The sequence below is a fragment of the Anopheles nili genome, chromosome 3 (assembly GCF_943737925.1).
Source record: "Anopheles nili chromosome 3, idAnoNiliSN_F5_01, whole genome shotgun sequence".
Taxonomy (NCBI): Eukaryota; Metazoa; Arthropoda; class Insecta; order Diptera; family Culicidae; genus Anopheles; species Anopheles nili.
In genome coordinates this window covers 47052137-47077657 of record NC_071292.1, presented here as the reverse complement: position 1 = coordinate 47077657, position 25521 = coordinate 47052137, and the positions used below count along the sequence as shown (strand labels likewise).

General features: G+C 48.0%; 1 protein-coding gene across 1 annotated transcript in view; it reads right to left on the bottom strand.

The window, feature by feature from the left end:
• The window catches only part of LOC128726206 (uncharacterized), a 93872-nt gene that overhangs the window by 20624 nt on the left and 47727 nt on the right, over positions 1 to 25521 (bottom strand). The window contains exons 3-5 of the mRNA XM_053819999.1: positions 4108 to 4882; positions 2554 to 2613; positions 1525 to 1668 (exon numbers count right to left, since the gene is read on the bottom strand). Of these exons, the coding sequence (XP_053675974.1) occupies positions 1525 to 1668; positions 2554 to 2613; positions 4108 to 4215 (312 nt within the window). The 5' untranslated portion in view covers positions 4216 to 4882. The remainder of the gene's footprint in view (positions 1 to 1524; positions 1669 to 2553; positions 2614 to 4107; positions 4883 to 25521) is intronic.

Below are 25521 nucleotides of genomic sequence, written 5' to 3'. Positions count from 1 at the left end.
ACAAAGATTGGGTGGAACAACGAGCACCACTTCGACAACGAGCGCTCAATCAAGCAGAAGACAAACACCGTGCAGAAGCACATCATCCGGGGATCCGGATCAGATGAGATCGTTCCGATGTTTAATCGTCGAAGCGGAAAAGCAACCCCGTTTCGCTGAGCCCCATTTCGCTGAGGTCAACCGTGATGGTTCGTTCGCTTCCGGTGCCGGCCGAGGGGACAAAGAAAGTTCTGTCGTTCTGCTGACGGTGCTGGTGCGTTTATTAGTTCCAAGCATCGTTCGGAGCCTCGTAAAATGGTTAGTGGGATGGCGCGAACACATCATTTCCTGTGATTATCCACATTAAAGCGTAGGGTTGGCGTTCATTTCTGGCAAATGATTCGAAATGCGCGCGGAATAAAGTGCTGCGCTTAACGGGGCGAAGAACCGGAACGGCTAATGCACTTTCCCAATTGGGTGGGTGAACGTATTTGTCATGCTTTATCTACCGTTCGGTTTCAGCAACGCTGAATTGCATGCCAACAGTCGATAAACTGTAATTAGCAGCATATCCTTTCGTAATAAACCGTGCGTGAAAACGCGGAAAATGCAACGGCACCAAAAAACACCCGTCGAATCGAAGCTCAAATTGTTTAACTTCATTCGGTACAAAACGCCCCATCGCAATCTCTCCGCAATCAATTATGCAAATTGTGATTCACGAGCAAATTAATTATACCATTTACAAGGATCAAAAGGACACCCGTAACGTGCGCGAGGTGTGACGCACAAAGCGACAACGAGAAAGCTTCCCGCGTGGTTTCCCAGGTGTGGGTAAGCCAAACCGCAGCGCTAGTGCACCGTCTGCAGCGATGTTGTAATTTGCGACCTGTCCCCCATGGGGTTGCGCTTGTGGGCTCTCTAATGGGTTACATCGTTGGTGCGGACTTTATCATCAGTTTGGCGCCCAACAGGACGTCCAAACGAGAACAGCATGACCATCGAATGAGGCTGTAACGACATCATTTGCCAGAAATGGCCTATTGCAGTGAGCGCGCGTGAAAGCTTCGTAGATTGATAGTGAATGCTATCTTTGGCCAGGTGCCGTTACCTTCCGGAGGTTAGAGACGCGAACCTGATTGTGGAGTTGTTCCATACGAAACGGAGAAGCTGAAGCTTAAGCTGATTTAATGGACCAATTTTGGGAAGTGGTAACACATCGTAAGTATAAGTGAACCGATTAAATGAGGCTATTCAGTAGACAAAGTGCTGCATAATACGATTAGGCGCTTCGATGGACAACTTCCATAATGCAGTAGATAATGATCGTGGTGGTGTAAACGCGCTAAGAAGTGGGAAGCTTGTTTTTTTTTTTTAAATTAGACTGATCTGAATTTAAAAATACATAAACGCAGCGTAGCCATCAAAAAGGCGGCTTAACTTGGCGGCATTTTCCCACGATAATTTTTAAAATTCTTCCTAAGTTCTCTGCCCTTTCAACTTGCCCATCCCCGGGTGAATTCCGGTCCAAATCCATCGACTTACCTGGGGTACCAGAAAATATTCGGACAGCTTACTGATTGTGCGTTGCTTCAGGCTCGCCTGGACGTGCTTCCAGTTCTTGGACCGTAGAATCAGGGAAAGTTGAATCGTGCTCTCCGTTGGCAAACATCGAACGGGGACCTTCCACTAGCGGAAAGAGAAAAGAGACGGTTGAGAGAAGAGTGAGTTTTAGAGCGGTTTAGACATGCCCAGAACCCGACCCGGTTAATTGATGAACTCTAGCAGGGGAACCTCGCGCGGATGAGGACGCTGGCTAAGATAGATCGAAGAAATAAAGCCATGGGGGATTTCGGTGTGAGCGTGAGTAACAACAAAATTAAATCCCTGCCAAGCCATCGATCAATCTTGGAAGCCATGAGCGTGTCGCTAGAATGCCTGTCCCAGAATGCCCACGCGAGCGGGAATCGATGGAACCAGGGAACGCCCTGTTTAACGCCACCATGGAAATGGCTTTTTGATTGTGAGTGATGGCGCCACGTGTTTTGCAAGACGATCAACGCTAGACGATGATGTTTTGGAACATGCGTTGGAGAATGTTTGATGAATGCGCATAAACTGTGTTATGAACTAAATTAAATCGCCTTTTTTAATGCATTCTGTTCTGTAATGCGGTTATTCCATTTTATACACTGATTCCAAACAAGAAGGAATATTTTAAAACATATATTTTATTTTATAATGCCGTTGCTTCCAAACAAGCGGTTTAAAGGATGACTTTTCGTGGAAACAAATAATAAATGAGTTTTGAGATATGATCCATATAACATAATGGTTATAAGCTTAAGAATAATTTATGTTGAAACAAAATTTTCTATATTCTAATTTTTTTATGAAAGAACCTCGTAACTATTATTTAAAAAAACGGAAAAAGAACTACGTCTTTTTTGGTACATTGCACACGCAATCCGAATTGTAGATAAACATAATATTTTATTCCACTCCGACAAATTAATTGGCAATGAGGGGTATCCTAATGTTTATTCAACGTGTTCTGAAAGAATCGAAACTTACCGCCAGGTGAGCTGTTTCTGTATTGTAGCTAGCTACTTTCAGCGGTTCCGCTGATATTGGCTGCGAGGGCGATGAGAAACAGGCGACGTCGTCGGTGAACGTGAGAAACACGGCAGGTAAAAGGAAAATGAAACGAAAACCGAAAAAAATAAAAATCATTAATAATGCGGACTGAGAGTACGCAGTCCGGGGAGTGATTACGACGATTAACAACACCGGCGGATGACGACGCCGACGCCCATTCCCATGTTCCGTCTATTATTTTTTCGCTTCTATTACACGGTGTAAAATCATTTCTCCGTTTAGATACCGATCAGAGAAGCGAGCAGAATTAATTTGATCGAAATACCGGAGTGCCGGTCTCCATCAGCAGCACCATCGTGCTGTGTGAATTGATTTGAATAATTTCTCCATTCGCGTCCATCTTCGGCCCACCAGTTAACCCCGCCGCCCATTTTCACCAACCGGCACCAAGTGCAGGAGTTGATTATGCGCGAAAATGGATGGTAAAACATTTGCCACCATATGGAACACCACCCAAAACACCGATCGCCGACGAGGCTCGTGCTCAAATCCGTGCGCGGCGAGTTCCGAAATTCTCGCCCGAAATCGCTATGCAAATCAAATTTTCCCTCATCTGTCAGCGGGCAAATTCCTGTCCCAAGCTGGTCCTTCCGGGCGGACCAACCTCCAGCACGCCAAGGTCACGTGCTTTCCGTCGTCAAACGACCCGCGTTCCAGTTCGTTGAATGCGATCGCTTAAAAGCTCAAAGCCAAGTCAAGCACGTTTAATTGATTTACAAATTGTTTTCGTGGTCGCTCGGTTTGTGTTCCGATCCGGCGTCCGGGTCCGTGCCGAAGAAGCGGCCACCCATGGGTTGGCAAGGGTGCAGCAACCCGAAGGACGAAAACCTTCGCCCGGCTCGCAATCGTTCTCGTGCGGCGGACTTTGATAAGCTTCCGGATAGCCGAGGGGAGTCGAGAGTCTTGCAGCATTTGATTGGCATTTTGATAATTAAGTTTCGCGTGCCTTTTCCTCCGACGAGATGGATGGAGAAATCGTGAACGAGGAGGGTTTGGATCGGACGCATCGCACGCAAGCAGGTTGTCGGAGATAATGAGTGAAAATTGATAAAGCATAGCGAAGGCCGGCCGAAAGGCGTTCGGAGGGAAAAGTTTATCTTTACCAGCAGCAACGGGAGAGCGAGGATTCGCTACAAACAAACGAAAGTAGCTCTTAGTGGGCATCAAGCAAAAATAAATGTAACCGGAAGCCGGACCCTCAACTGTTTCCGGCAGCTTACTTTACACAAATCAAAACGTGTTCCTTTCTTCCACAAAACAGCAAAAGGTTTTCTGGAAGTAAATCATGTCCGCACGCACGCACGTTGGGATATTAATTATGCACGTGTATTTGCCGGATTGGACGAGAAACAATTCGCCCCTTTTGATCTGATAAACCAAAACAATTCCAATAAACAAGCTATTTGCGGCTCTGTAAATGAAAGAACAAAGCAAAAATTCATCACATCGCTGACAAGCGGACTGACTTACCTCGACGTCGTCGTTCGTCTCCGGCACAAAGTCGAAGTCTTCCCCGAGGGTAATACTGGCGCATAGTAAAAATATGATACAAAACGTTTCCTGATATCGTAAATTCATTGTAGCTGCGGGTTTTGGTTGTCTGGTTTTGTGCTGCTGTTATTTGCTCCCACTAGAAAGCGCTCGTGGGCATTAGTTAAGTTAGTCGTCTCGCGCTATCGCTCGCTCTCCTGGTAACAGGTTCGTTGTGTTCCTTCGTTGTTGGTAGGGTGGAAGAACAGAAGCCAGTCTCGCGCCGGGTTCCTCAAATGTGCGGCAAGCAAGGCCTTTCGCTGGGACTCTGTCTATCGCCGCAGAAGACGCGTCCCACGTTCTTCTAATGCTAATCTATCACCCCTCGTGAGTGCGTCGACGGAGCACTCTCGTCAATCCATCCAACAGTGATTGATGATCAACCCGGGGCTAGAATGGGAAGCTCTATCTTCCGATGGCACAAAACGACGCCGCGTCCGTCTGATAGATCACGTGCGCTCGTCAGCTGAGTCGTGTGGTTTTTCCTTTTGTTTTATATATTTATACTTGACTTTTTTTTTTGGTTGCTAGCTCTATCGCTCTATCATACGGGCGCGATCAGCTCGCTGTGGCAGTTACCGAAGGGTTGATCGTTCACCTAGTTTGATATGTTGATTTTCGTCGGGATTTCTACCCCACCGAAGAAGCCGGTTCAATCGCGCCAGAACCGATGTATTGCACCCCGGGGTCGACGGTGGAGGATCGTGGTGAATATCTGAAAGTAGGGATTAAGCGAAAGCGTCGAACCATTAGTCTTTATGAATCTCGCGCGAGACGATCGAAAGACGGATGATGTTGATGGCCATCATTACATTCATAAACGTGCTTAATCTGGTGCCCAAAATGGGGACCCCAACGCCATCGCTGCGCGGTTGTTGATTGATTCATTGGGTGCGATTGGCTTTGGGGGAAGATGGAATTTGGTTTTGTTACAGCGCACTGATAGCGCAGGTTCTAGAGCTCATCACGGAGTGTTTCGTTCGTTTGGCGCTGATTGATGGAAATGAAAACCCCGAATCAAAGCGAGCCAAGCAGACGCATTCGATGACGCGTAGGATGCCGATCGGAGCACAGCTGTCTTGCATTTGCGGTTGAAGGGTACATTTTGGGAGCAAAAGTCTTCTCGACACAGCCGAGAGACCGAGAAACCGCATCCCAGATCGGGTTACATTTCTGTAACAAAAACAAAGGCTGCCAAGCTGGCGCTGTGACTGGGCGTTGTTGGTACAAACTGGCGCTTCCTGGTACCCTCCTGGCAGGGGGTTTTTGTACTTTCTGCGGCTGACGTGTTTTCGCGTTCATTCACAAACAATTGTGCACGTCAGCTCCAGGAGAGTTCACGACGGTGCTCTTATCGATCGCGGAGGGAGCGCGAATGGCAACAAACTCATTAGGAAAAACAGCACACCGCCATTACGCTGATGGCAGTTCATTCCAATGTCAAACTGGCGTCATCAGTGCTGGGCGTTAGTGATTACTTGGAGTCTTTCTACTGAATCTTCTCTAGGGAAGGTTCTTAGATGGAGGGTGGAAGAAACAGTGGGAGAGCAGACGGGGCACACCAAGCCAAATGAGATAACTCATCACAAATAGACTTTCGCCGATGTTGCGTGCATTTTTGTTGTGATTCCTGTCGGTTGGTGGTGCGCCTATGCCTTATCACGATGGAAATATTTCAGCCGTGTATTGAAAGGCGCCTGTCTTTTTTGTCTTATTGTTTGCCAAAACAACTCCCGCTTCATTTCATGGAATTGCGAGAGAACTTCCTTTCGACCGGGGAAAAACGCTTGCCATCTCAGCTGACTGTTGGCAGCAATCGGTAGAGACGAGATACTCGTGCGTAGATGAGACCCCAACCAGCAATGATTATGACACACAACTCCAGATTGAGTAATCACTTCCGACACGTTCGCCGGTGCGTAGCGTGTGCGCGCGATAACGGACCCGCGAGTATAGTTGACGCATATCTTTTTACGCATTGGCTCTAAATGAAATTGACAAACGGGAGGGCCACCCGTAAAGGGAGCAAACGCTGAGAGAAGCATCTAACAAACCGGCCACCCTTCTATTTTTATCACATTTATCATAGCGCCTGTCAACCATTTGTCTGTGGCGCGAAACGACACCTCGGCGTGTTGACCGTGTGGCGCTAAGTGACGCGAACTTGTCCATCAACCATGCCTGCTACCACTACTTGCGAACCGGTTGGACTAGGACACCGCATTTCGGCACGTTTGTGCAGACCAATTGATGCGGTGTTACATTACGTGGAGGGATTGATTTTCACGTTTTATTTGCCGACCATTGGATGGTGCTGAAATTAACGCCCAGCCTTGGGTCAATTCACGATCGTTAAGAGAGCGTGAGCGGGAAAAAACGAGATCGTGATGCAGGTGTTTTTTTCTGTCTCGATTTGCAAAATAATTACCGCACTATATGGTTAGGCAAATTTAAATTAGCCTCTCTACTGGAAACGGACGATATTTATCTATTTTTTCATGTGTCATGCACTGGAAACCTTTTTTTCATCGTTTGTACGTTTGGTTGAAAAAAAAGGGCGTTTTAAAAATAAAAAGCCATTAGCAAATTGCATCCAAACAACCGCGGCTGCACGGAATGCATTTGAAAATTAAGCGCGCGCGCTCGCACATTTCCCTGACCCATGGTGGAAAGGTGCGAGCTGAAAAGAACAAGTAAATTACGCTAAAAAAAAAAATAGCTCTGCACAAAATGCCAGAGTGGCATAGAGAATGAGGCCATGGAAAATAAATGCCATTAATTATTTTACTTCCTTTATTTATGCTCCATTTTGTGTCGGTCCCGGCCCGCACCACCTACCATGTAGTGAAGGATGTTTGCAACATAAAGAAGGAACTCGAGACGGACGTTGGGACAGAAAATGGGACCAAAACCCCGGGGCCGCTCTGGAGACGCTGGAAAGTAATCAAATTGTGCCACCGCAAACACACTTTGGCAGGCCACGGTAGGAGGATTCGCCTGCTTCAGGGAACTTCCGAGCACACAACGCTCGCGTGTTTGTTGGTTTTCCACCAGCCTTTGTGAAAAGCTCGACGCGAAAACGGTGTCAAACTGTTGCGAGGAGTTTTGCATACTTGCACCGGACAACAGAAGATGTCTGTCTATCTGTTCCGTGGCATGCCGTTGACACCAGGGACTTGGACTTGGCCATCGCGATATGAAGCATGGCTACGCGTTTCAATTTCATAATTTCGCGCTTTACGCGGCTGTGGACGAGCAATAGTTGTCTCGAGAGCCACAACGCTGTTTCGTCCATCCAATTTAAGCAAGTGGCTCAGTGTTGAAATTGAGCAAATGAAAAAAATAAGCTCTTATAGCACAACGATAAAATGTACAAAAATGAAACCCAACAAGATGCATAATTATTTAAAGGAGTCTGGAAAATTTTTCGCTCCTTAAAACACACACAAGATTGCGTTGTAAATTAGTGATCGTTTAATCGAGTTAGTACCACATAAGCGTTTAAAAAACTGATGTGAGAGTAATAATTATTCACAAATTAAATAAAAATACGAGTGATTAAAGCAAAAGCGCTGTTCCACGAGCATGACGCTGCATTCCGTTGGCCTTCGGGTAAGCGCAGTAATTTTCACATTAAAACCCGTGCGCTATATATTTCTGCAATGCCACCTCGAAGTGCCTCTCGTTCCATCGAATGGCCGCCTTCGTCCTGTCGTGGGGCCACCGCGATTCCGCAAAGATGGTGTGTTGTTTAATTTACGGTCATTAAGATACGAGCAAACGAGCGACCCAATCCGTCGTCCTTCAATCGACTGGTGGTGGACGCCTCAATTGATTTGCTCTTGCACTCTGCCGGATCGAGCTCCAAGTTCCGGAGTCAGTCTCTCTCTCTCTCTCTCTCTCTGTCTGTCTGGAGGGAGTTGATTTGTTCTGGCCAGTTTGATTGCCCGACACCGCATAATAACTGAGTCACGAACGTGATAATCAACCACGATCGGTGAAGCCACTGGCCGCACCGAGCGTGCGTGAATGCGTCCGGCTAAAGGAAGATGTGAGTCTCCGAGAAGACACTCTTTCCCGGTTTCCCTAGGATCAGACGATCCCGAGACCAGCCACCGCGGACTGCATATTGATGAGCAGCCGTAAATTGATAGATGATAATTGATGGAAAGCAATCGTTTAAGGCTAACTGATTCACAAGACCCGCGTCACCGAAGGATCAGGATGGTTGGTTGAGTGTAATTACGCGCAAGACGGGGACATTAAAAGTGATGAGCCAAATCGATGGGCGATCGCAGATTGGACGGCAAATCGGACCCGCGGGTCGCGATGATGGGCAAATTGAACCGAAGCAAATAATGAAGCCATCCTGGCTAAGCCCGGGCTGTGAGGCCTATTTGCAACAAAGTGTTGCCTCGTTGCAAGCGAACGGAAAATGACTTGGTTGCTCATTAAATGTTTTCCCGACTGCGGGTGTATTCTTGAAAAGTGGGCCTATTTTAAAGGGTCACTTTTACTATGAAGCAGCCTCATCCACCCGGAAAAGAGCCCGGTTGAAAGAACACGATTGTGTATACGAACTTTTCCATTCCTGTTTCCTTTTCCATCGCCGAGTTTCTGGCATTTTAATGTCGACTGGCCATTAAAGCCCGTCGGCTGCACACGCCCTCATTAATAAGTTAAGTGGGTTCGATGATTAAAACTTGTTGCTGAAAAGGAGTACGCGTTCAGTGCCGTCAGTGGGAGCATGTTGTGTGAGCCCGTACATGTGCGCGTTATTTTTATGAGCCCTGGGGATAAGGAGTTCTCGGTGGGATTGAATCGTTTTTTTCTCTTCCATCGAGCGTGGTGCAGTGAGAATTTATTTCAAGCCCCCCACCCAGCTTCGAGAGTGCAGAGTGTGGTGTGAACAAGCTGTTGCCGATGATGAATGTGGCATGCAGAAATGCGGCAACATCCGAACTGCTGCTGCTCGAACACCACTGCTGGCTTTGGGAAGGGTGCGATGATAATGATGATCTGGAGTGATGTTGATCCACCCATAAAATGTCCCATGTTCCGTGTTGGGTTGCGACATGTGTTCCGATACGGTATGGTGGTGTCGCTTTCTGTTTCGTTCGAGCGAGGATTTAGTTTTATTTTGTTTTTATTTCCATGGAAGCAGCATGATCTCTGCCCATGTGGAAGCTCGTTGCATCCAGCAAAATGCTACGTTTCAATGGGACTGATGCAGCTCATGCCGAAAGAGGGTGATCTACGTTGAGTACACGTTGAGCTGCAATGCAATAGCTCGTTCGAAGCGACCTCCACGTTAAACGTAAGTGCACGCGGTTCGATGCGATGTGGTGTTGCAAATTTTGTGCAGTCTCGCGCGATCGCACCCCATTGTCGCAAACGACGATCATCAGAAGAAGCGCTCAACTGAGCCGAAACGAGGCGTTCGTTCGCTAACGATTTACGCCCCATTGCATGCTGCTGGCGTTGTGTGAGTGCGTCCTCTTTTCTCGTTTTCATTATTGTGTTTCTTTCGCTGCACTCGAGCTGCATGCGAGCGTTAGCGGTGGTGTTTTGCTACGCTCGGAAAATTGACGCATGCATTCCTTTCAATTGAGCCTTTCGGAGCGGGCGCTGGTGGGAGCTTAAATTGTTAGCATACTCCACACCCGGCCAGCATGTGGTCGGGTTTCTCCTTTTTGGTCACATAATTCACAATCAAGCCGCGGCGGGGCCCGTGTCATGCACGTACTTTTAAAATATCAATTTAGAAGTTTTCGCACGCGTTTTCGGACTGGCGAAGTTTCATTCGGCGCCCGAGTTGGGTGGAAATATTTATCACTTGATTTATTTTGCACATTCCCCGGGCCACACGCGAAGGAATGCTGGAAGGAATTTCACTTTTAATTGGTTCGTTATTGTGCCAGCATCTGGCACCCGGGGTGTGGTATCGGCCAATAACTGAGCAATTTGCAAGCCCACCAACGCCCGTTATTTTCCAATGTTTATCGTTTTATGGGCCTGCATAAAGCATGCTTGGGAAAATCGCACGAAATGGGTCCCGGGAAATGAATCTAGAATGGGAAAACAAAACGATCGGCTATCCTGGAAGGGCAACCGGTGTCGAAAATACGACCCGGCCCGTTAAATTATGCCATTCCGAGAGACATTTGAAACCGCAAATATCACCCGTATCAGCACAATTTCGCTCCAGCCAATTCAGGGTGGCACTGAAACGATTCGTTTGCGAGTTTTCGCATGAAGAAAAACTGCCTAACAACCGGATGATGGTTTCGAATCACCACTCTCAAGAGCGGGTCCTGACTGGTGTTGTCTTTCGCTTTCATTCCACTTCCGGTGTCGCCCGTACGCTTAGTAAAGGGTTCAATCCCGAACGAATCCAATAACCACTTCCCCCCGGCAGGAGTGTGGAACGTTTTGCGATGGGAGGATATTTTTAGCAAGTCCTCTCCCGAAAAACGACCGTTACGATCGACAGCGTTCCGCTTCCAGGCAAAGCCCGCATCGGTGACACATCCTGTTAAGTGCGTCACGTTGGTCCCGAAATGCCATTAGGTTAACGAAAGGGATGGTAGGAATCGGACCAGGCAGACCGGCGTCGCTAGGAAGCCAGCGGAAAAGCCCAAGCATGGACCCGAGAAGGTCCGCAAAATAAATCAAGAGTCAGACGCGATGCGATGGTGAGTTTTATTACTCCAGAGAACACCGTTCACTGTCTGTGCTGCAAACGACGGGTCGCATCATGCGTAGGAAAATTACGCCAAACAATTCCCGGGAGTGGTAACCGAGGAGTTGGTTTTGGCGGTGGTTAAGGGCGAGTTTCGCATAAAACAAAATCAACATTTGATTGAAGAAGGACGAGCACAAAAAAAAACAAGCATGTTCCATATCGTTTGCCGTGGCTCTGGGAGTGTGGATTTGCGAATGCGATGTGGTGATGCTGACGAGCGAATGGAGATGAAGATGAAATAAATTTAAAAATTGCTCAAACCCCGCACGGTGAGGTCTCGACTGTGAACTGTGGGAAAATGCACAGATGTCGAGCAGACGGGCACGGAAGCGATGCGATTGTGAACTCGACGTGAGGCAAATCCTTTGCAGGGGGGCTCTGCTCTACTGTTGCTCGCGAATTACTTGGGCACAATGACTGCAGAATTTTAGCGTTTTTTTTATTCTCGAAATCTGATAGCAAACTCCGCATGGGGATTTCGTTTTTGTTTAATCCCCTTAGTCGAGCCGACGTGCTTCAGCAGGGAGGCTAAATTTGAAGCAATTGAAGCATTTGCATAAGGACTGTTAGCGCATGAGGACACTTGAAATCAGTCGAACGAGGATCGGCGGTGGTTAAACGGGCGATGGTTTAAATGATTTTTTATCCACTTCAATTTTTTTATCAATTTGTATGAGTTCCTAAAGGAATAGTAATCAAATGCAGCTGATGGTTATTTGATGTACAATTCGTTCTTATTAAATTAGAATTATCACAAAAGACTGAACTGTAATATTTCGAAAATAGAACCAAACATTACAAAACTTCAGCCACAAAATGTTGCTGATCGAAAAACAAACACCAAGCAAAATGATCCATTCGCGTTCTGAATAAACGCTTCGCTTCCCTCGTAGCTCGTTTATTTTCGTAAATTCTTCAGCGACACAATCCACATTTCAATCTGCGAGGATCAGCGGCAAAACCCAGCGGTCAGCAAGCTTTAGATGCATTTTCAATCTGTCACCACGTCAATGGGCCCCCGAAAATAACACCTAGCGCGATAAGTTAAGCCAAAAAGGCCCGCGAAGGATTAGGCGTCTCGGCATCGATTTTCCTTCACCTTCAATGTACAGAAGCGATTCGAGCATATAACTTGACAAACAATCACGTCCGGGGGATTTTGCTCTAGCCTGCGTCAATTTCTTTTCATACAGCGGGCCGATCCATCAACTGAGAGCATCATGGTCCGATCCGTGGGATGAACTGTCGTCATGATCGACGAGACGATTGAAATCTTTGACGTATTGTCTGCGAGACTACGCTTCCCCTCTAATGCTATTCTAATGTTCAATCAATCGAAGACAACAATAGTTCGACGTGAGATTTGGAGGTGGGAAATCGAGCAGTTTTCGTTTAGTTTGGATGTGCGGACACCAAAGACCAAGGTGTGTGGATCATTCATTGTGCGAATAAAAAAAAGCAAACACTAGAAACAGGATGACGCATCGTGAATGACAACGTACTGAGGTACAAAACCTTCAACGCTTTCTCGAACCGACCATCGCGTGGATAAACACCATCCATTCAAGATCCAAGCAAGCCGATTGTGATGATGGTTTCGGTACCAAACCCAGGACCAGTCGAGCAGCGGAAAACGCCTCCACCGCTTGACTGCTGCTGCCATCTTGCGACGGAAGGTCGCATGTCTGGAAGACCGACTAGACGTCCCCGATGAAATATGTGCCACCCCCCAATGCCGAGGTGTACAATGGGAAAGATTTATTGAGCTTTCTTCTAGTTTTATAGCTCCGGCGCTCGCTTTCTGCTGGAAAACCCCAAGCCACGGATGGTCGGATTGGTGTTGTTTGTTTGTTTGTTTGCACGTTTGCAACAGTGAGGGGACTTGCGAGCTTCCGGATGGGATTGAATCTCCTTCCAGGATAGATTTCCCGCTAGCGCCACCCTCGCAGATTGCCTTCGCGTGTAGCTCTCTCGTACGCATGCAGCGGGCGCTTCGACGAATTAAAACAGGCACGCAGGAAAACGTGCCTTTCGACCGACAGCTGGGAGTAATTTGCTTACGACAGATTGCATGCCAGCGTTACATGCGAACAAAGGAGAGAAAATAAACAAGCGTCCGCGGAAAAGGAAAGCGCGCCACGCGGGAAATTAATAATCGCGGAGATAAATGACGCGGAAAGGACTTTTTCATTTCGAGTGCACTATTTTTCCTTCCGTTCGCGTTCCAAAGCCCTCTCTCGGTGGGGCTGTATGCGATGAAATTCCATCGGAATAAATTGATCCAAGTGTGCCATGAAAAGCACAAGAAGAAGAAGTAGAAAAAAGCAAGCAAGAAATTCAAGAAATATGAGTCCGCTGACAGCTTGTCATCATAAATCCGAGGCAGCGAGAGCCTTTGGTTTCAGAATGAATGAGGCTCATTAAAGTGCATGTGCATTTCTAATTATCGCAGATGACGGGCAGCCCGTTTGGCTTTTTTTTTTCTTTTTCAACTCACGAAGGGGTATTATTTAAGCTTCTCGTTTTATTTCACGAATCGATTAATTTCCATTTTCTAACGCCATTCTCCGAAAACGACGTGCGTTAGTTTGAAGAAAAAAGTTTGCGTAGCGCTAAGACGAGGGATGCTGACTGGCCCATAAATTTCCCACTCTCACACCATTTTCCAGTAAGCTGCCAATGGGGAAGCTTCTGAAGGAGGGTGGAAAAGACCACTTTCTTTGTTGCATCAATACCGGGTGGTGGCCGGGAATGTCTAATGTTTTCCTTTATGATGGAAATGTTGTTTTGCTTATGTGATTTTTTATGTCCCATCTCTCTCTCTCTCTCTTTGTCTCTCGCATCACGTAAGACAAGCATATGGACACGGCACGAGCCCATATTGACAGAAGAGTGCGCCGAACGTTGTCGATCTCGCACCAAAAGGGGCCAGCCAGCTTCAGAAGAGAGATGCATTTGAGATGCAACCAAAAAAAAAAGAACACCCTAAACCACCACGCACGAAATGCATGATGCAGCTTGAGGTTTGCCGGATGGGTTTTAGTTGGTTTTTGTTAATATTCGTAAACAACGCCGCCCACCAGGCGAAAACCCCTTTTTTTAGGGAGGCGGCGACTCGCCCGTTGTCGCCACCCGATGCTGCGGGTTTTTATGCTCCTAGGGAGGATATGCGTGCGGGCGCGTGTTGAAATATGAGCAGCTATTTGTGTTTGCGGACAAAGAGCATCACCGTTTGCACGCCGGACGGAAGCAGATGGGCCCCGCTTGTTGTCAGCTGCAATTTCTTGCCGGTGATGTAAATGCTCGTAACTCCCGTAGGCCACCGTCGCTCGGCAGCCGGTTTTGCTGCGTTGTAATTGTGGTTTTGAAATTCATCTTTACCGGCACGAAGAAGAGCGTGCACACGCTTACGATGGGGGGTTGTTGTTTATGTTGCAGGCCGTCGTCGTGCTCGTCTTCGCGTTCGTTGTCCGTTTTGAAGTGCCTGCATCGATGGTTTGGATGACTCATCCAGCTACGAGTGCGTCCAAGGATTCTTCACTGTCTGAGCACGTCCCAGCCGCAACAACGCAGCCAAGAATCTATCCATCGAAATAGAACCGAAAAAGCTGGTCTTTTGGAACGTCCGTTTAGACGCCAACATGAACATAAACGAGGCACAAAATGTTTACCAGCTCGTACGCAAGCGTGCAGTAGATGCAAATTAAACGCAAAGCGCCCGGCGACAGAGCGTGACATGATCGCTAAAAGGTTGCCCCTTCGCGTGCGGCCCATGTTAAGGATTTAGTCGCATGCGCCAGCCAGATTTTGACACTCGGGATGTGGAGTCTTCACACATCCGCACAACCTCACATGGTTGGGTCGGATGAGGGCTTTTTCGGAAGCCGCATCCCATGTGGATGCCCTTTTTGGTTGTTACTTTTCTTTTTTTTTTTTTTTTCTTCTTTGGAGGCAACCGGGAGCACTCGAGAAGGGTGTCCAACGGGTGACACTATTTGTCAACGAGCGCTAGAAATATGCAACGACACATACACTGTGCGTGCAATTAATTCAAGTGACGGTTCCTCTTCTAGGCCGCTCGTTGTCGGGTCGTTCAGACGCTTGACGCGCAGTGCTGTGCTTGAGGATGGAGATCTTCGCCTGGATGAAGCTGGGCGTTCGAGAATGTCAGCGCTGTGTCAAGACGACGACACCCTACAGACTGGTGTGTTTGGGTGGGGTTTTTAACGATTGTTCTCGGAAGTAGACATTTATTTCAGAGAAAGCTACCAGCAAATCAAGTAAAAAAAAACTGCTGTTAGAACCACCGCTGTGACAAATCGAACGATTTTAAGCAGCGTTCGTAACTCGTTCGCGTGAGGGAAATAAAATTAATGGCACCTAACAGTGTATCATCTCGACCCAGCTGCCGTTCCAAGTACTATTCATCGATTATACGACTCATAATTGAGTAATAGGCGCCCCCATTACACGATGGGGTTGGCCACTCGACGACCGCACGTTCCCGCTCGACATACACCCTCTGAGTGGCATAAAGCGTTTAATTTGTAAATTCGTGATTATCCCACTTAGGCGCACGCAAATGCGTGTTCGCACCAGCGGTAGTAGATAATTTCGGGAGTGGTTGATTGCTTTAATGGTCGCGCACTTTCCTTTCCACGTGGAGGAAATATCCCATTTGGGAGGCAGCCCGAACAAGGCAGAGCAGTAATTTACACAAAACTAAAACAAAAAAGGCGATTGTAAACCCTGTTAAAGCTGCGGCGAGACGGGCGTGATTTACGATTAAACCTTTCTCGGTAGTTTTTTTTTGGGTGTGTATAATTCCTTTACGCTGCGAAAAGATAGCAGCTTTGGTACAGTGGCACCGGGAATCCATCATAAAGTGTGATTAGATCGTGCACAATGCGAACGGTCTCTTTACGCCTGTGGTTGACGAAGCCGGTGAAAGGAGTAAGTTTATGAATTGAGTTTAAAGTTTTTCATAAACGGCACGCCCGCTGCAAAGTGGCAAAGTGGAAAGTTTATCCGGGCAGGGCTGCAGCAAGAGAAAAAAAAGGAGACCAAAACCAGTGCACGGAGATGAAAAATAAATAAACCGTCGTCGGGTGAAGACAAAAAGGCAAGAAAACGTTAGCCCACCGAGGAGCAGAATTTGTAAAGTTTTATTTTTATGGCATAATGATGGAGAGGGAATTTAATATCTCGCGATGGAAAGTTATGATAGGATTATATTTATTCAGCAGGCTGATAGCGGCGTTGGAGTGCATCAATAAAGCAGCCTGCCAGGGATCGCGAACCGTCGAGGCTTGCTGCCGTGGAACGTTCTTTAATGTCTGTTGACAAGTGCAAATGGGTTTCCCGGGAGGGATTCCGCCGGCGAACTTTGGTGAAGTTTCAATCAATGTTTATCAAATGTCATTTCCGGCGACCCAAATTTAAAAGGGTGATAGAAAAAAAAACCCCAAACGCACGATCTGCGAAAGGGATCAGCTGCTTTTGTTTGCGATGTTGCAGCTGTTGGAATTCAAACGTTCCCGGCCAGAGAATGTGGCATCGAGCAGAACACAATTAATTTCAATCATTCGTATGACATGGCACGTACCGAGACGAGTCTCGCAGCGCATATGCTAATGTCAGACTTCAACGGAAAGAACCCCGAGTGATCGAGAGACTGTGGAACACAAGCGAATCATCTCATCCCACTGCCAGTGCCTGATGTTGCTGACACATTATGCTGATGGCACCGAGTCACAGCGAACCAATTGACGCTCGAGCGCGTGAGCGCGGATTAATCTTTTATGGTATCGCCGCGAAGCGAAAACAACCAGATAACGCATTATGTGTGTCGCAATTGGAGTCGCCGAATGGAAGTGGGTTGAGCTGTGGAAAGAACGCAAAACTTCCCAACCATTGTCTATGTGTTCGGGGACATTGCGTGACGAAAGTAATTTCAGCAGCATGATTCATTTGAACCATTCTTGGAATGTCGTTCGCCCGGTTCGCGCTTCAATCGATTCAACGAGATAAAATAAACCGATCAACATAAACGAGCTATCAAACGACATTTTATGCAAACGAGCGCTTGGGACGCTAGTGTTTGCTGGATTTCGGACCATCGAAAGGTGCCGTTGCACCTGCATCGGAACTCGAAATGCTCGCCAACGATCGGGGAAAATTTGAAAAACAACCCTACTCATCGATCGGGTCAAAGCACAGGGGAGGCTAACATAATAACGGATTGCCGTAATTTAACGGCTATGATTTATGGACGGCATCCGGGACGAATCTCATTGGGTTCCGGTCGTAGGAAGGTTAGGGATTGCTATCCAACGCCCCAGACCACCCGGGTTTGTATCCTTCTCTGGATCGCGATCTTCACAGCTGACACCATCCCCAACGGTTACAGCATCACACGCACTCGGGGTTTGCCCTTTATGCAGCAGATAAATTATGCATAATCCCAAAAAAAAGGATGGTTAATATTGTGTAATGCAATTTTCTGTCGAACACACTGGATTTTAAGGGATTTCTGTGACCGCCCGACGATCCTCACCAACGATCGCGCACACGTTAGCGAACCGTTTTCTCTGCCGCAGCCAAGAAATGATGAATAATAAACACTTATAGCTTCATTAGGTTCCACCAACCTCGCGACACGTCACGATCTGGCCTTCATCCAGGGAAAGACCTGTGCCGGCAGCTCAGCAAAACCGCTCGGTAACGCCTATCGCTACCGCACGTTTGCTGGTGAGGCGCGAAAAACTCACCCTCGAGGGCTATCATCGAGGGCCAGCTTGCGAAACGTGGTGCGATGAAGGTGCACAAGAAAGCTGCAACTCGCGTAGATCTCACACGTAAGCAGACATTCAGACTGGCCACAGCCGCTCGAGCCGGGGTTGATCTTGCTGATCTTGCCTGCCTTTGGGTCATGCCGTTCGTTTAGCGTATAATTACGGTCTCCATGTAAATAGATCCTCCTCGAGTCGAGCGAACCCTTGACCACGGCCCGGCAGCAAGAGGGTTTCAGGTTCAGGTTTGAGGTTACGCGTCATTCTTTACGTCTATCTCCGTTCCGGGTGGTCATTGCAGGTCGGAGGTTCCATCATGACGCCCACGATGCCGCGCTTAAAACGCTCTTCCAAGTGCAGCATCCGTAGCACCAAATAAACAATGTCCAACGCGAGGTTCACGTTGCGGTTCCTAGTGGGTGCTTTTGGAGCTTCTTGAAGCCAGCTCGATCGCTCGAGAGATCTCGTCTTTGTCCGTAGGTTTGTACTCTCCTTGAACCTATCCGAACCGTGGACGTGGACGTTACGCCTCACTAGACGCCTGGTTCGTCAGAGAGCGCCGCCGGGGTTGGGCAATAATAAGGAATGATTGATGTCGAACGTAGACGCGTTTCCATTCGACGTGGCCCGGATCGCATCTCTCAACGGGCGGTGGCGTTTCCTTGGTATGGCAGCTCATGCCAACACGCGTACCTATCTGCATACCTAGCAATCTTCACCGGTTTAAGCAGGCAGTTTGAGATGCAGCAAGTAAACTGAAACTGCCGTCGTTGTTTCACCGACCAGCAAGCAATTCCTTGGCAGGAAGTCTGGCAGGGCATTCGAGTAGCTCCAGTGGACGCGTTCTGGGGCTCGTTTCCAACGCACTGGCCGCAGAGTGCACACTTGCGGGCGTCGGTTGAAGGTTTTCGTCGCAATCTTCACGGTTGTGCCGAGAAAAAGCTGATTCTCTTCTCGCGGCAAGCCGGTTTGTGATTCATTCCGTCGAAAACAAACCCGACCGGGGGTGAAATTTGTTGTCGTGGAGTCGTAGGCGGCGCTGAACGGTTTGTCGGAGTAACAAAGGACCCAGTCGCCAGTGATGATGAACCAGTTCTAATCATTTGTAAAGGTTTGTGTTGGGTATGGCTGGGGTTTCCTTTCCTTCGCATTTCGAACGCGCTCGCGCTGGTGTTCTCCCATCGTAAAAATGTCAATTTATGAACATGCGTGGGAGAAAATAAATGCAGCGAGTTGAGTAATACCCGAGTCGAGATACCACGGAATCAACCCAAAACTTTTCTTTTAATATGTTTAACCTATCTGAAGCAGTGTATTATAACATGCAGGCTCAAGACAAAAACTAAGCGACTAAGTGAATGCAACGATTTACCGATACGGTATACTAAAAGGGGTGATGTGTCATTTGTGTCGATTATTTCATCAATTATTTATCGTAAAATGTTAACCACTGTAGGTGGATTGATTCTGGGTTGATCGTAACACAAACAAATTGCTCTGTGATGTTACGCGACTGTCGAAGAATTTTGTGTATAAATAATGTAAACATATCCATTAATTTACAGCTGATTTGCCGTGTTGTCGACGTTGGAGCAGTGACGATACGAGAAAGAAAATGTGTCACTTAGTCACGCTTTGTAGACAGACTAAATTCATCCAACGCCATAAAATGAATTGTTTAGTATACTCCAGACAACGTATTGTTTATCGGAAGCATCGGCAATGTAACAGTTATTGACATATTAAAATGAATCCGTACTAACCAGAAACGCAAATGGAAGGACATAACAAAAAGCATCAATTCTCCACCGGGACCGGTACGTAGCGAAGTGCACGGTAGTTCATTTTATCATTTTAAATTTTATTACCTGCCGAGAAGAAAAAGAGCACCAAATTAGATATCGGCGGATGAGCAAGGATAGCGCAGAAGAAGAAGATGAAAAAAAACGATTTATGAAGCATAACATTAAACATGAACGCGAATCCGTCTCTCTGGAAACGGAAACTCTATCCAATAATTCAACCCTTATCCGGGGGGGGCGTACAAAGTATGCGCGCTGTTAGATTTAAGCACAATGTTGGAAACAAATCCAAACGACCGACAAAACGACAAAGTATGAAAGGGCAACAGTTCACCGAGACGCGCAGGTCAGAGTGTATGAAAAGATCATGCCGCAAAAAGTGGCTCTCCACGCTCCAACGCCTCCCCGAGAGCCCTTGTGGGTAGCGACCGTCCGTGCGGTCTTTTGGAAGATAAAACTGAACAAATACATCACCGGACGCATACATCGGGAAGGACGCTGGTTGATTGGATAGTCTTTATCTGCTCTGTTCTCTGTTCGACCAGGTTCCAGCTCTGTGAGCCTGCGGTGGAAATATGATGGGCAAAAATGCGACATAAAGAGAAAAAAAACAAGGCCCGGCCGGGAGTTGCATGAAAACACACAGTGTATCGGTTCCGAAAAAACCCACGGGGCACAGTGGCCACGGAAAAGGGGTGCCTGGAACCGGGCACGATCGTGCCTGGCGCGCTCGAGAGTGCAATATGAATTACTGTGTCGGCTTCGGAAAAGGGAGGATTAATTATTTCATGTGTACATTCGATTGTCTGGTTTAACAAACCGACCGGACCGGGCTTGAGAACGCGCGACGACGAGTCAAACGAGCCCTTATAAGCCCTCCGAGATAAGGTCTGCGTGTGTGTGTGTGTGTGGGCCCACCAGAAAGTGGAACCACGTGGCGCGAACGCTACACGTAACGAAATGAAACGAAAATTTATGCTCGCACAGCACCAACGTCGAACATCGGCGTTTTGGGCCGATTCGGGTGAGCGCATACAGGCAAAAGAAGGGCATACAAACCCTCCCCAGCACATAGAACGTGCCCATTGCGATGCGATCCTGCCCGTCAGACGCAGCCCTTCGCACACACCCGGGATCGGGGGGCCATGCTCACGGTTTTGTAATGTTTGTTTTTCCTCCCGTTTTCAAGGTGGAACATCGAAATCGTGCCGGATGGAATGCTGAAGGCTCGCTCGTTTCGCTTCGACAACAACGTACGTGTTCCGGGCTGGCGGACGAAAGGGTGCGTTCGAAATTAATGCAGGAACACCAATCATGCCGTACCGTCGTTTGATTGCCATTCCTCCCAAAAGGGTGGGTTCTGTGTAAATTTTAATCAAATAAATTCAAACTCCGTTCGGATTCGGCCCATTCGATACGCGCACCGTTCGTGGGTTCGGTTGTTCAAACGCAATTGCGATGCCAATGTTTGACTCGAAATTGGCCGACTGGCTTCTCCTGCGGGCAGCAGGGCGAAAAAGGATAAGCTTGATTGAAATTCAATTAGCGTCACAGTGCGCTCATCGGTTGTGGTATTTTTTGTTTTTCGTAACGATCGTGCTGTGCCATCATCCGATAAGCACCGGTTATTCCCGCGGACCGGATCGATTTGAATGCCACTTAGAGAGCCGATCATTACCAAACATCTATGCAGTAACGCTTGGGACACGGTGATTTACACCGGCTCAACTCGGTTATGCATCGCTTGGTGAAGGTGTTTCGCTGGTGGGCATTATTTATGGTGGACGTTAATGCGAACGCGGAAAGTGTTTAATATTCACGAAATCACAAACCGGCGGGTGGGCCGGGAACTTCAATCTGATCGAATACATTATCTTAAACCTTCGTTCGAGCCGTCAGGCATTACGCCGAATAGAGTTATGAGCATAAACGCATAAACCATTTCCACCACCGATAGTGGGGACATTAAAGGGATGAAATAAAAATCACATCATTATCGGGCTCCGGGGGATTTGGGATTTTTAGGCGTTGGTTGGTTAGTTTAGCATGCGCCTCGTTTGTTCACCTGGGTCCAATCGATCATGGATGCATAAAATGCACCCACCAACGAGCAGACTATAGAGAAAAAGGGCCATAACTTTCGGGCACGTTTGAAAGCATATTTTGCCCTCAACCAACGAGCACATGAAGCTTTAATCATGATAAAACCAACGTTCGGCTATGACGAGCATATGATGCCCGGCCGTGGTTTATGATCGTCCAAGCGCTTCAACAAAAAGGACCACCACCAATCGGACAACCACCTGACACCAGCTGTTCGTTCGTTTTTGTTCCCAACAAAATGGCCTCTGCCAGTGGGGTGGCTTCCGTGCACCGTTGGCCCTTAATCCTATTTGTCAGGTTAATCAGCGAGATTAATCTTTTGCTGATTAACACCACCGGCGAGTGGCGCAGAGCATTCCGGCATCGGATGGATGGGGTTTTTTTCCTTCGAATTTCACCCACGAGACGAGATCTTTCTTCCATCGTGGATGGATCCGGCTGCGTGACGTGTTTGCGTAATGGAACACGTGGCGAAGTTCGTAAAGGGTCTTTACTTTCGCACTGGGTGCCGGTGGATTTGCAAAACAATATCAGGATCCACCGGCAGGATCGGCACACGAAGGGAATGTGGTGTGGTGTGGTATTCACAAATCCAACGATCCGTTCCGCACCTACGGGATTGAAATTCTTCCGTTGTCCCTAGCGCACGCGTGCGTATGTGTGTGGGTCATATACAACCATCCCATCGCCGATTGGGCTCCATTTATCAAGCCGAGCATTTCGAACCCATGATTTCACTTCGCACCGGGTCTCGAGTGTCCTTTCCGGGGAGACGTGGGCCCGATGGAAGGATGGATATATTTTAAGCTAATAAAAAAAGGGTTTCGGGTTCACCGGAGGTGCCTTTCCGTCCCGGAGGGTGGTGCGCAACAGGGGTAAGAAAAAAGAAAATGGTCGGTCCGATCCCCGACCCGATCTGTTTCATCGATATAATAATAAAAAAAACCCGCTCTCGCCACTGCTCGACGTGATCAGGGTGTTGTGCGTGTGTGTGTCTCTCTCTCTGGGTCACATTCCGGAGTTTGTCTGGCATTTGCCTTCCTACGCATACGCCGGGTGCGTGGCAGGGCAGAGGATGGCATTTGATTATTGGGAAATGTGCTGAAGATGAACAAAAATTTGATCCGCATCGGTACGGTGGGGACGCGCTGGTTACGGTGGGATAAGGTAGATTGAAAAATAAAGGCAATATTGCGTTCGGATCGGAACGAATTTGATTACGCGCTCTCTCCCTTTTCTTTTTCTCTCTGCGAGACTCCTTCTTATCGTCATGCAGGCGATGTACCGCAATGAGGCGAGCATTGAAGAGCTGAAGCAGCAAATGAAGCCTAAACAGGCGTAAATTGATACTGCCAATTCGTGGCGTGGAGTTGGTGGTGAAAGAATGCAGCCGGGAGCCAAGGATTCGCAAAAACCGACACACTGGGAATTGATTGTGCCCGGTTGTGTTGCACAACAGTGTAATCAGTAAAGTAAACACCGCGCGCACCCAAGCTACTAATGTGGTCCTCGCCCCGAGTGCGGGTGAGTGTGAAGCACAATAAAAACCCGAAACAAATTGATTTAAAAAATGAGTACGAAGCGAAGCAGCTAGAAACGCACAGGCAGCAGTAAAATAGTGCTGTTTAATTGACGAGTAGCAGGGAGAAGACAAAAAAAAACGGCTCCGTAAATTAAAACCCCCACCATAAAACCTAAATGAAACGAATCACAGAAGCTAGCCAGGCTCACGCAAAAAAGCAATTAGCGAACGGGGGGGCACACAGAAGGTTTAGAATGCGCCCCTTAAGCCTCGTACTTGCACCATCGCAAGGCCCTGCGACGTGCTCGTTAACGATCTCCGATAACGCCTGTCTGGTTGGGTCGCGCAAAGTCAACCCCTGGGAGGCGAAAAAAAGGGTTTTTTTGGGAAGCAACCACACCGCCCCGTGATTGGGAGATTTACCAATGTTTATGACACAGTTCCGGAGGGCACGGATTGCGTCCGCGAGAGCATCGGTTTGCGTGCGTGCGTGCTCGAAACAGACCGGCGACAGATTAGCTCGAAATCTCGTGCCGTGGCCACCACCGGTTGGTGCCGGTTTTGAAGGTCGATGATAATGCGCCGACCCAAAAGGAAGTCTCGAGCGGATGGAAGCGTATTTTACGTAAAAATAGCAACCGCGCGCGTTGCTAGTCATGGTGAAGGAATTCGGCTTCGTCTTTGAGCTGCACGGGGAAGCGAAAAGTGAAAAAGGACCTCGGTGGTGTGTTTGAAATTTCCTCCCGATGCGATTTTGAGAAGCGTTCGCGTCGAGCTTCATCGAGCTGCTCAATGATTTGTCAGCCGTTTGGCGTAAATCGCGCCTCCCTTCGAGCACAAAACAAAAGCCTACTGTGAGCGGTTTTAGGCCTCGTCGAAACGACGATCTCGTAAAGGGGAATTAGCGTCCGCGTGCGAGGAGCTCATCAGCGTGAACGCGAGGAACGAGTTGAAACATTTTCCCAAATTAACACACCAACGAAAGCCAACACACACACACACTGCTTGGAAAGGTCGCCAGACTCATCCTCGGTGGCGGGCGTTAATCATTGCCAGTTGGGTTGGTGAGTTTCATCGTGCGCAACGATGACTTTCCACGATTTTAATGGCTTTATCGGACCCCAACCCAAAGACGCCTTTCTGTTGGAGGGTTAATTTTGTGGGCATCATCATTCGTACGCAGGAGCAAAGTAATTCCAGCAGCCCAGTGCACCACGCCCTCGGTGGATGCGCTCACTCCGGCGCCACAAATAGGCTGCCATAAATATCGCCTGGCCTAATTAAAATTTCATGTGCAACGCCCTGACCGGGCACGGGGGAACATCGAATGATTTATGGGGCTCCATTTGTCGCTCGTTCTGGCGATGCCGGCGACGTTTGCCGGTCAGAAGAGGGTAGTGTTTTCGGCGTCGGCCGATCGGCTCCATTCGATGATCTCATACGTCACCGAAAGTGGATTCAATTACATTGATGTTCGCTTGATAGACGACGCCGAGGAGAATCTCTAAAACCCTGGACACGCGCTGTTGCTGTGCGTTGAAGATCCAATTCCATTGTGCCCGCGTGTAGAGGAAAATGAATGCGATAAAGTCCCATCAGTCGCTGGCGCGAGAGACAAAGTACGTTAGGAATCCTGCCGGGAAATGGGGCTTTATCGAACCATTGCTCGACCACGAAAGTGGACCAACCGTTTGTTGGACGTATGCTCGAAAGGGAAGACCCAAAACAAACTATGCCCGCTTTTGCTTCCGAGCCGGTGAGTCATCGAAGGGATGAATCCTGGGCCGACATCACCCACACGTCCCGACAGGGAATGAGTTTGGCCGCTACCAAGAAAGCAGGCGCCAGCTCGTTTCCATCAATCTGGTCATAAAGAAGTGAGGGAGGAAAAAAACCAGCCAGCCAGCCATCGTTAATGCAAAGGATGCTCTCTTCGATGAGGGCACGTCGAGTGAGAGCACAAACATTGGCGTTGTTATTTCTGCGCCGTTGGCACGCTGGGACTCGTAGCGTGTGAAGGATGTCTCGCTGGGGAGGAAACTTCGTGCCGAAGGATGCTTGAAAGGGTTCATTGGAGAGATAATTTCATTTGCACGTTGCATGCTCGGTTGAGGCAACGAATGGAGCGATAGTGCTGCTTTTGGTGAGTGCAGGATATGGCTTTGGGAGCGGAGAAAAACACGTCCTCTAGGGTTTAGCGGACGGAAAGATCCTTGTGGAAAGATCCTTGTGGGAGTTGACATACGGGAAGGAGCAGCGTTATTTCATTAGCTGTACTGTTTTTTTCGAGCGACAGATGAAAGATGAATTTTTCATACATTTTTTAATCCACTTACAGCACAACTATGTTAACGAGCATCAGAGGACAAATATGGTTGTTTGTGAAGTTAT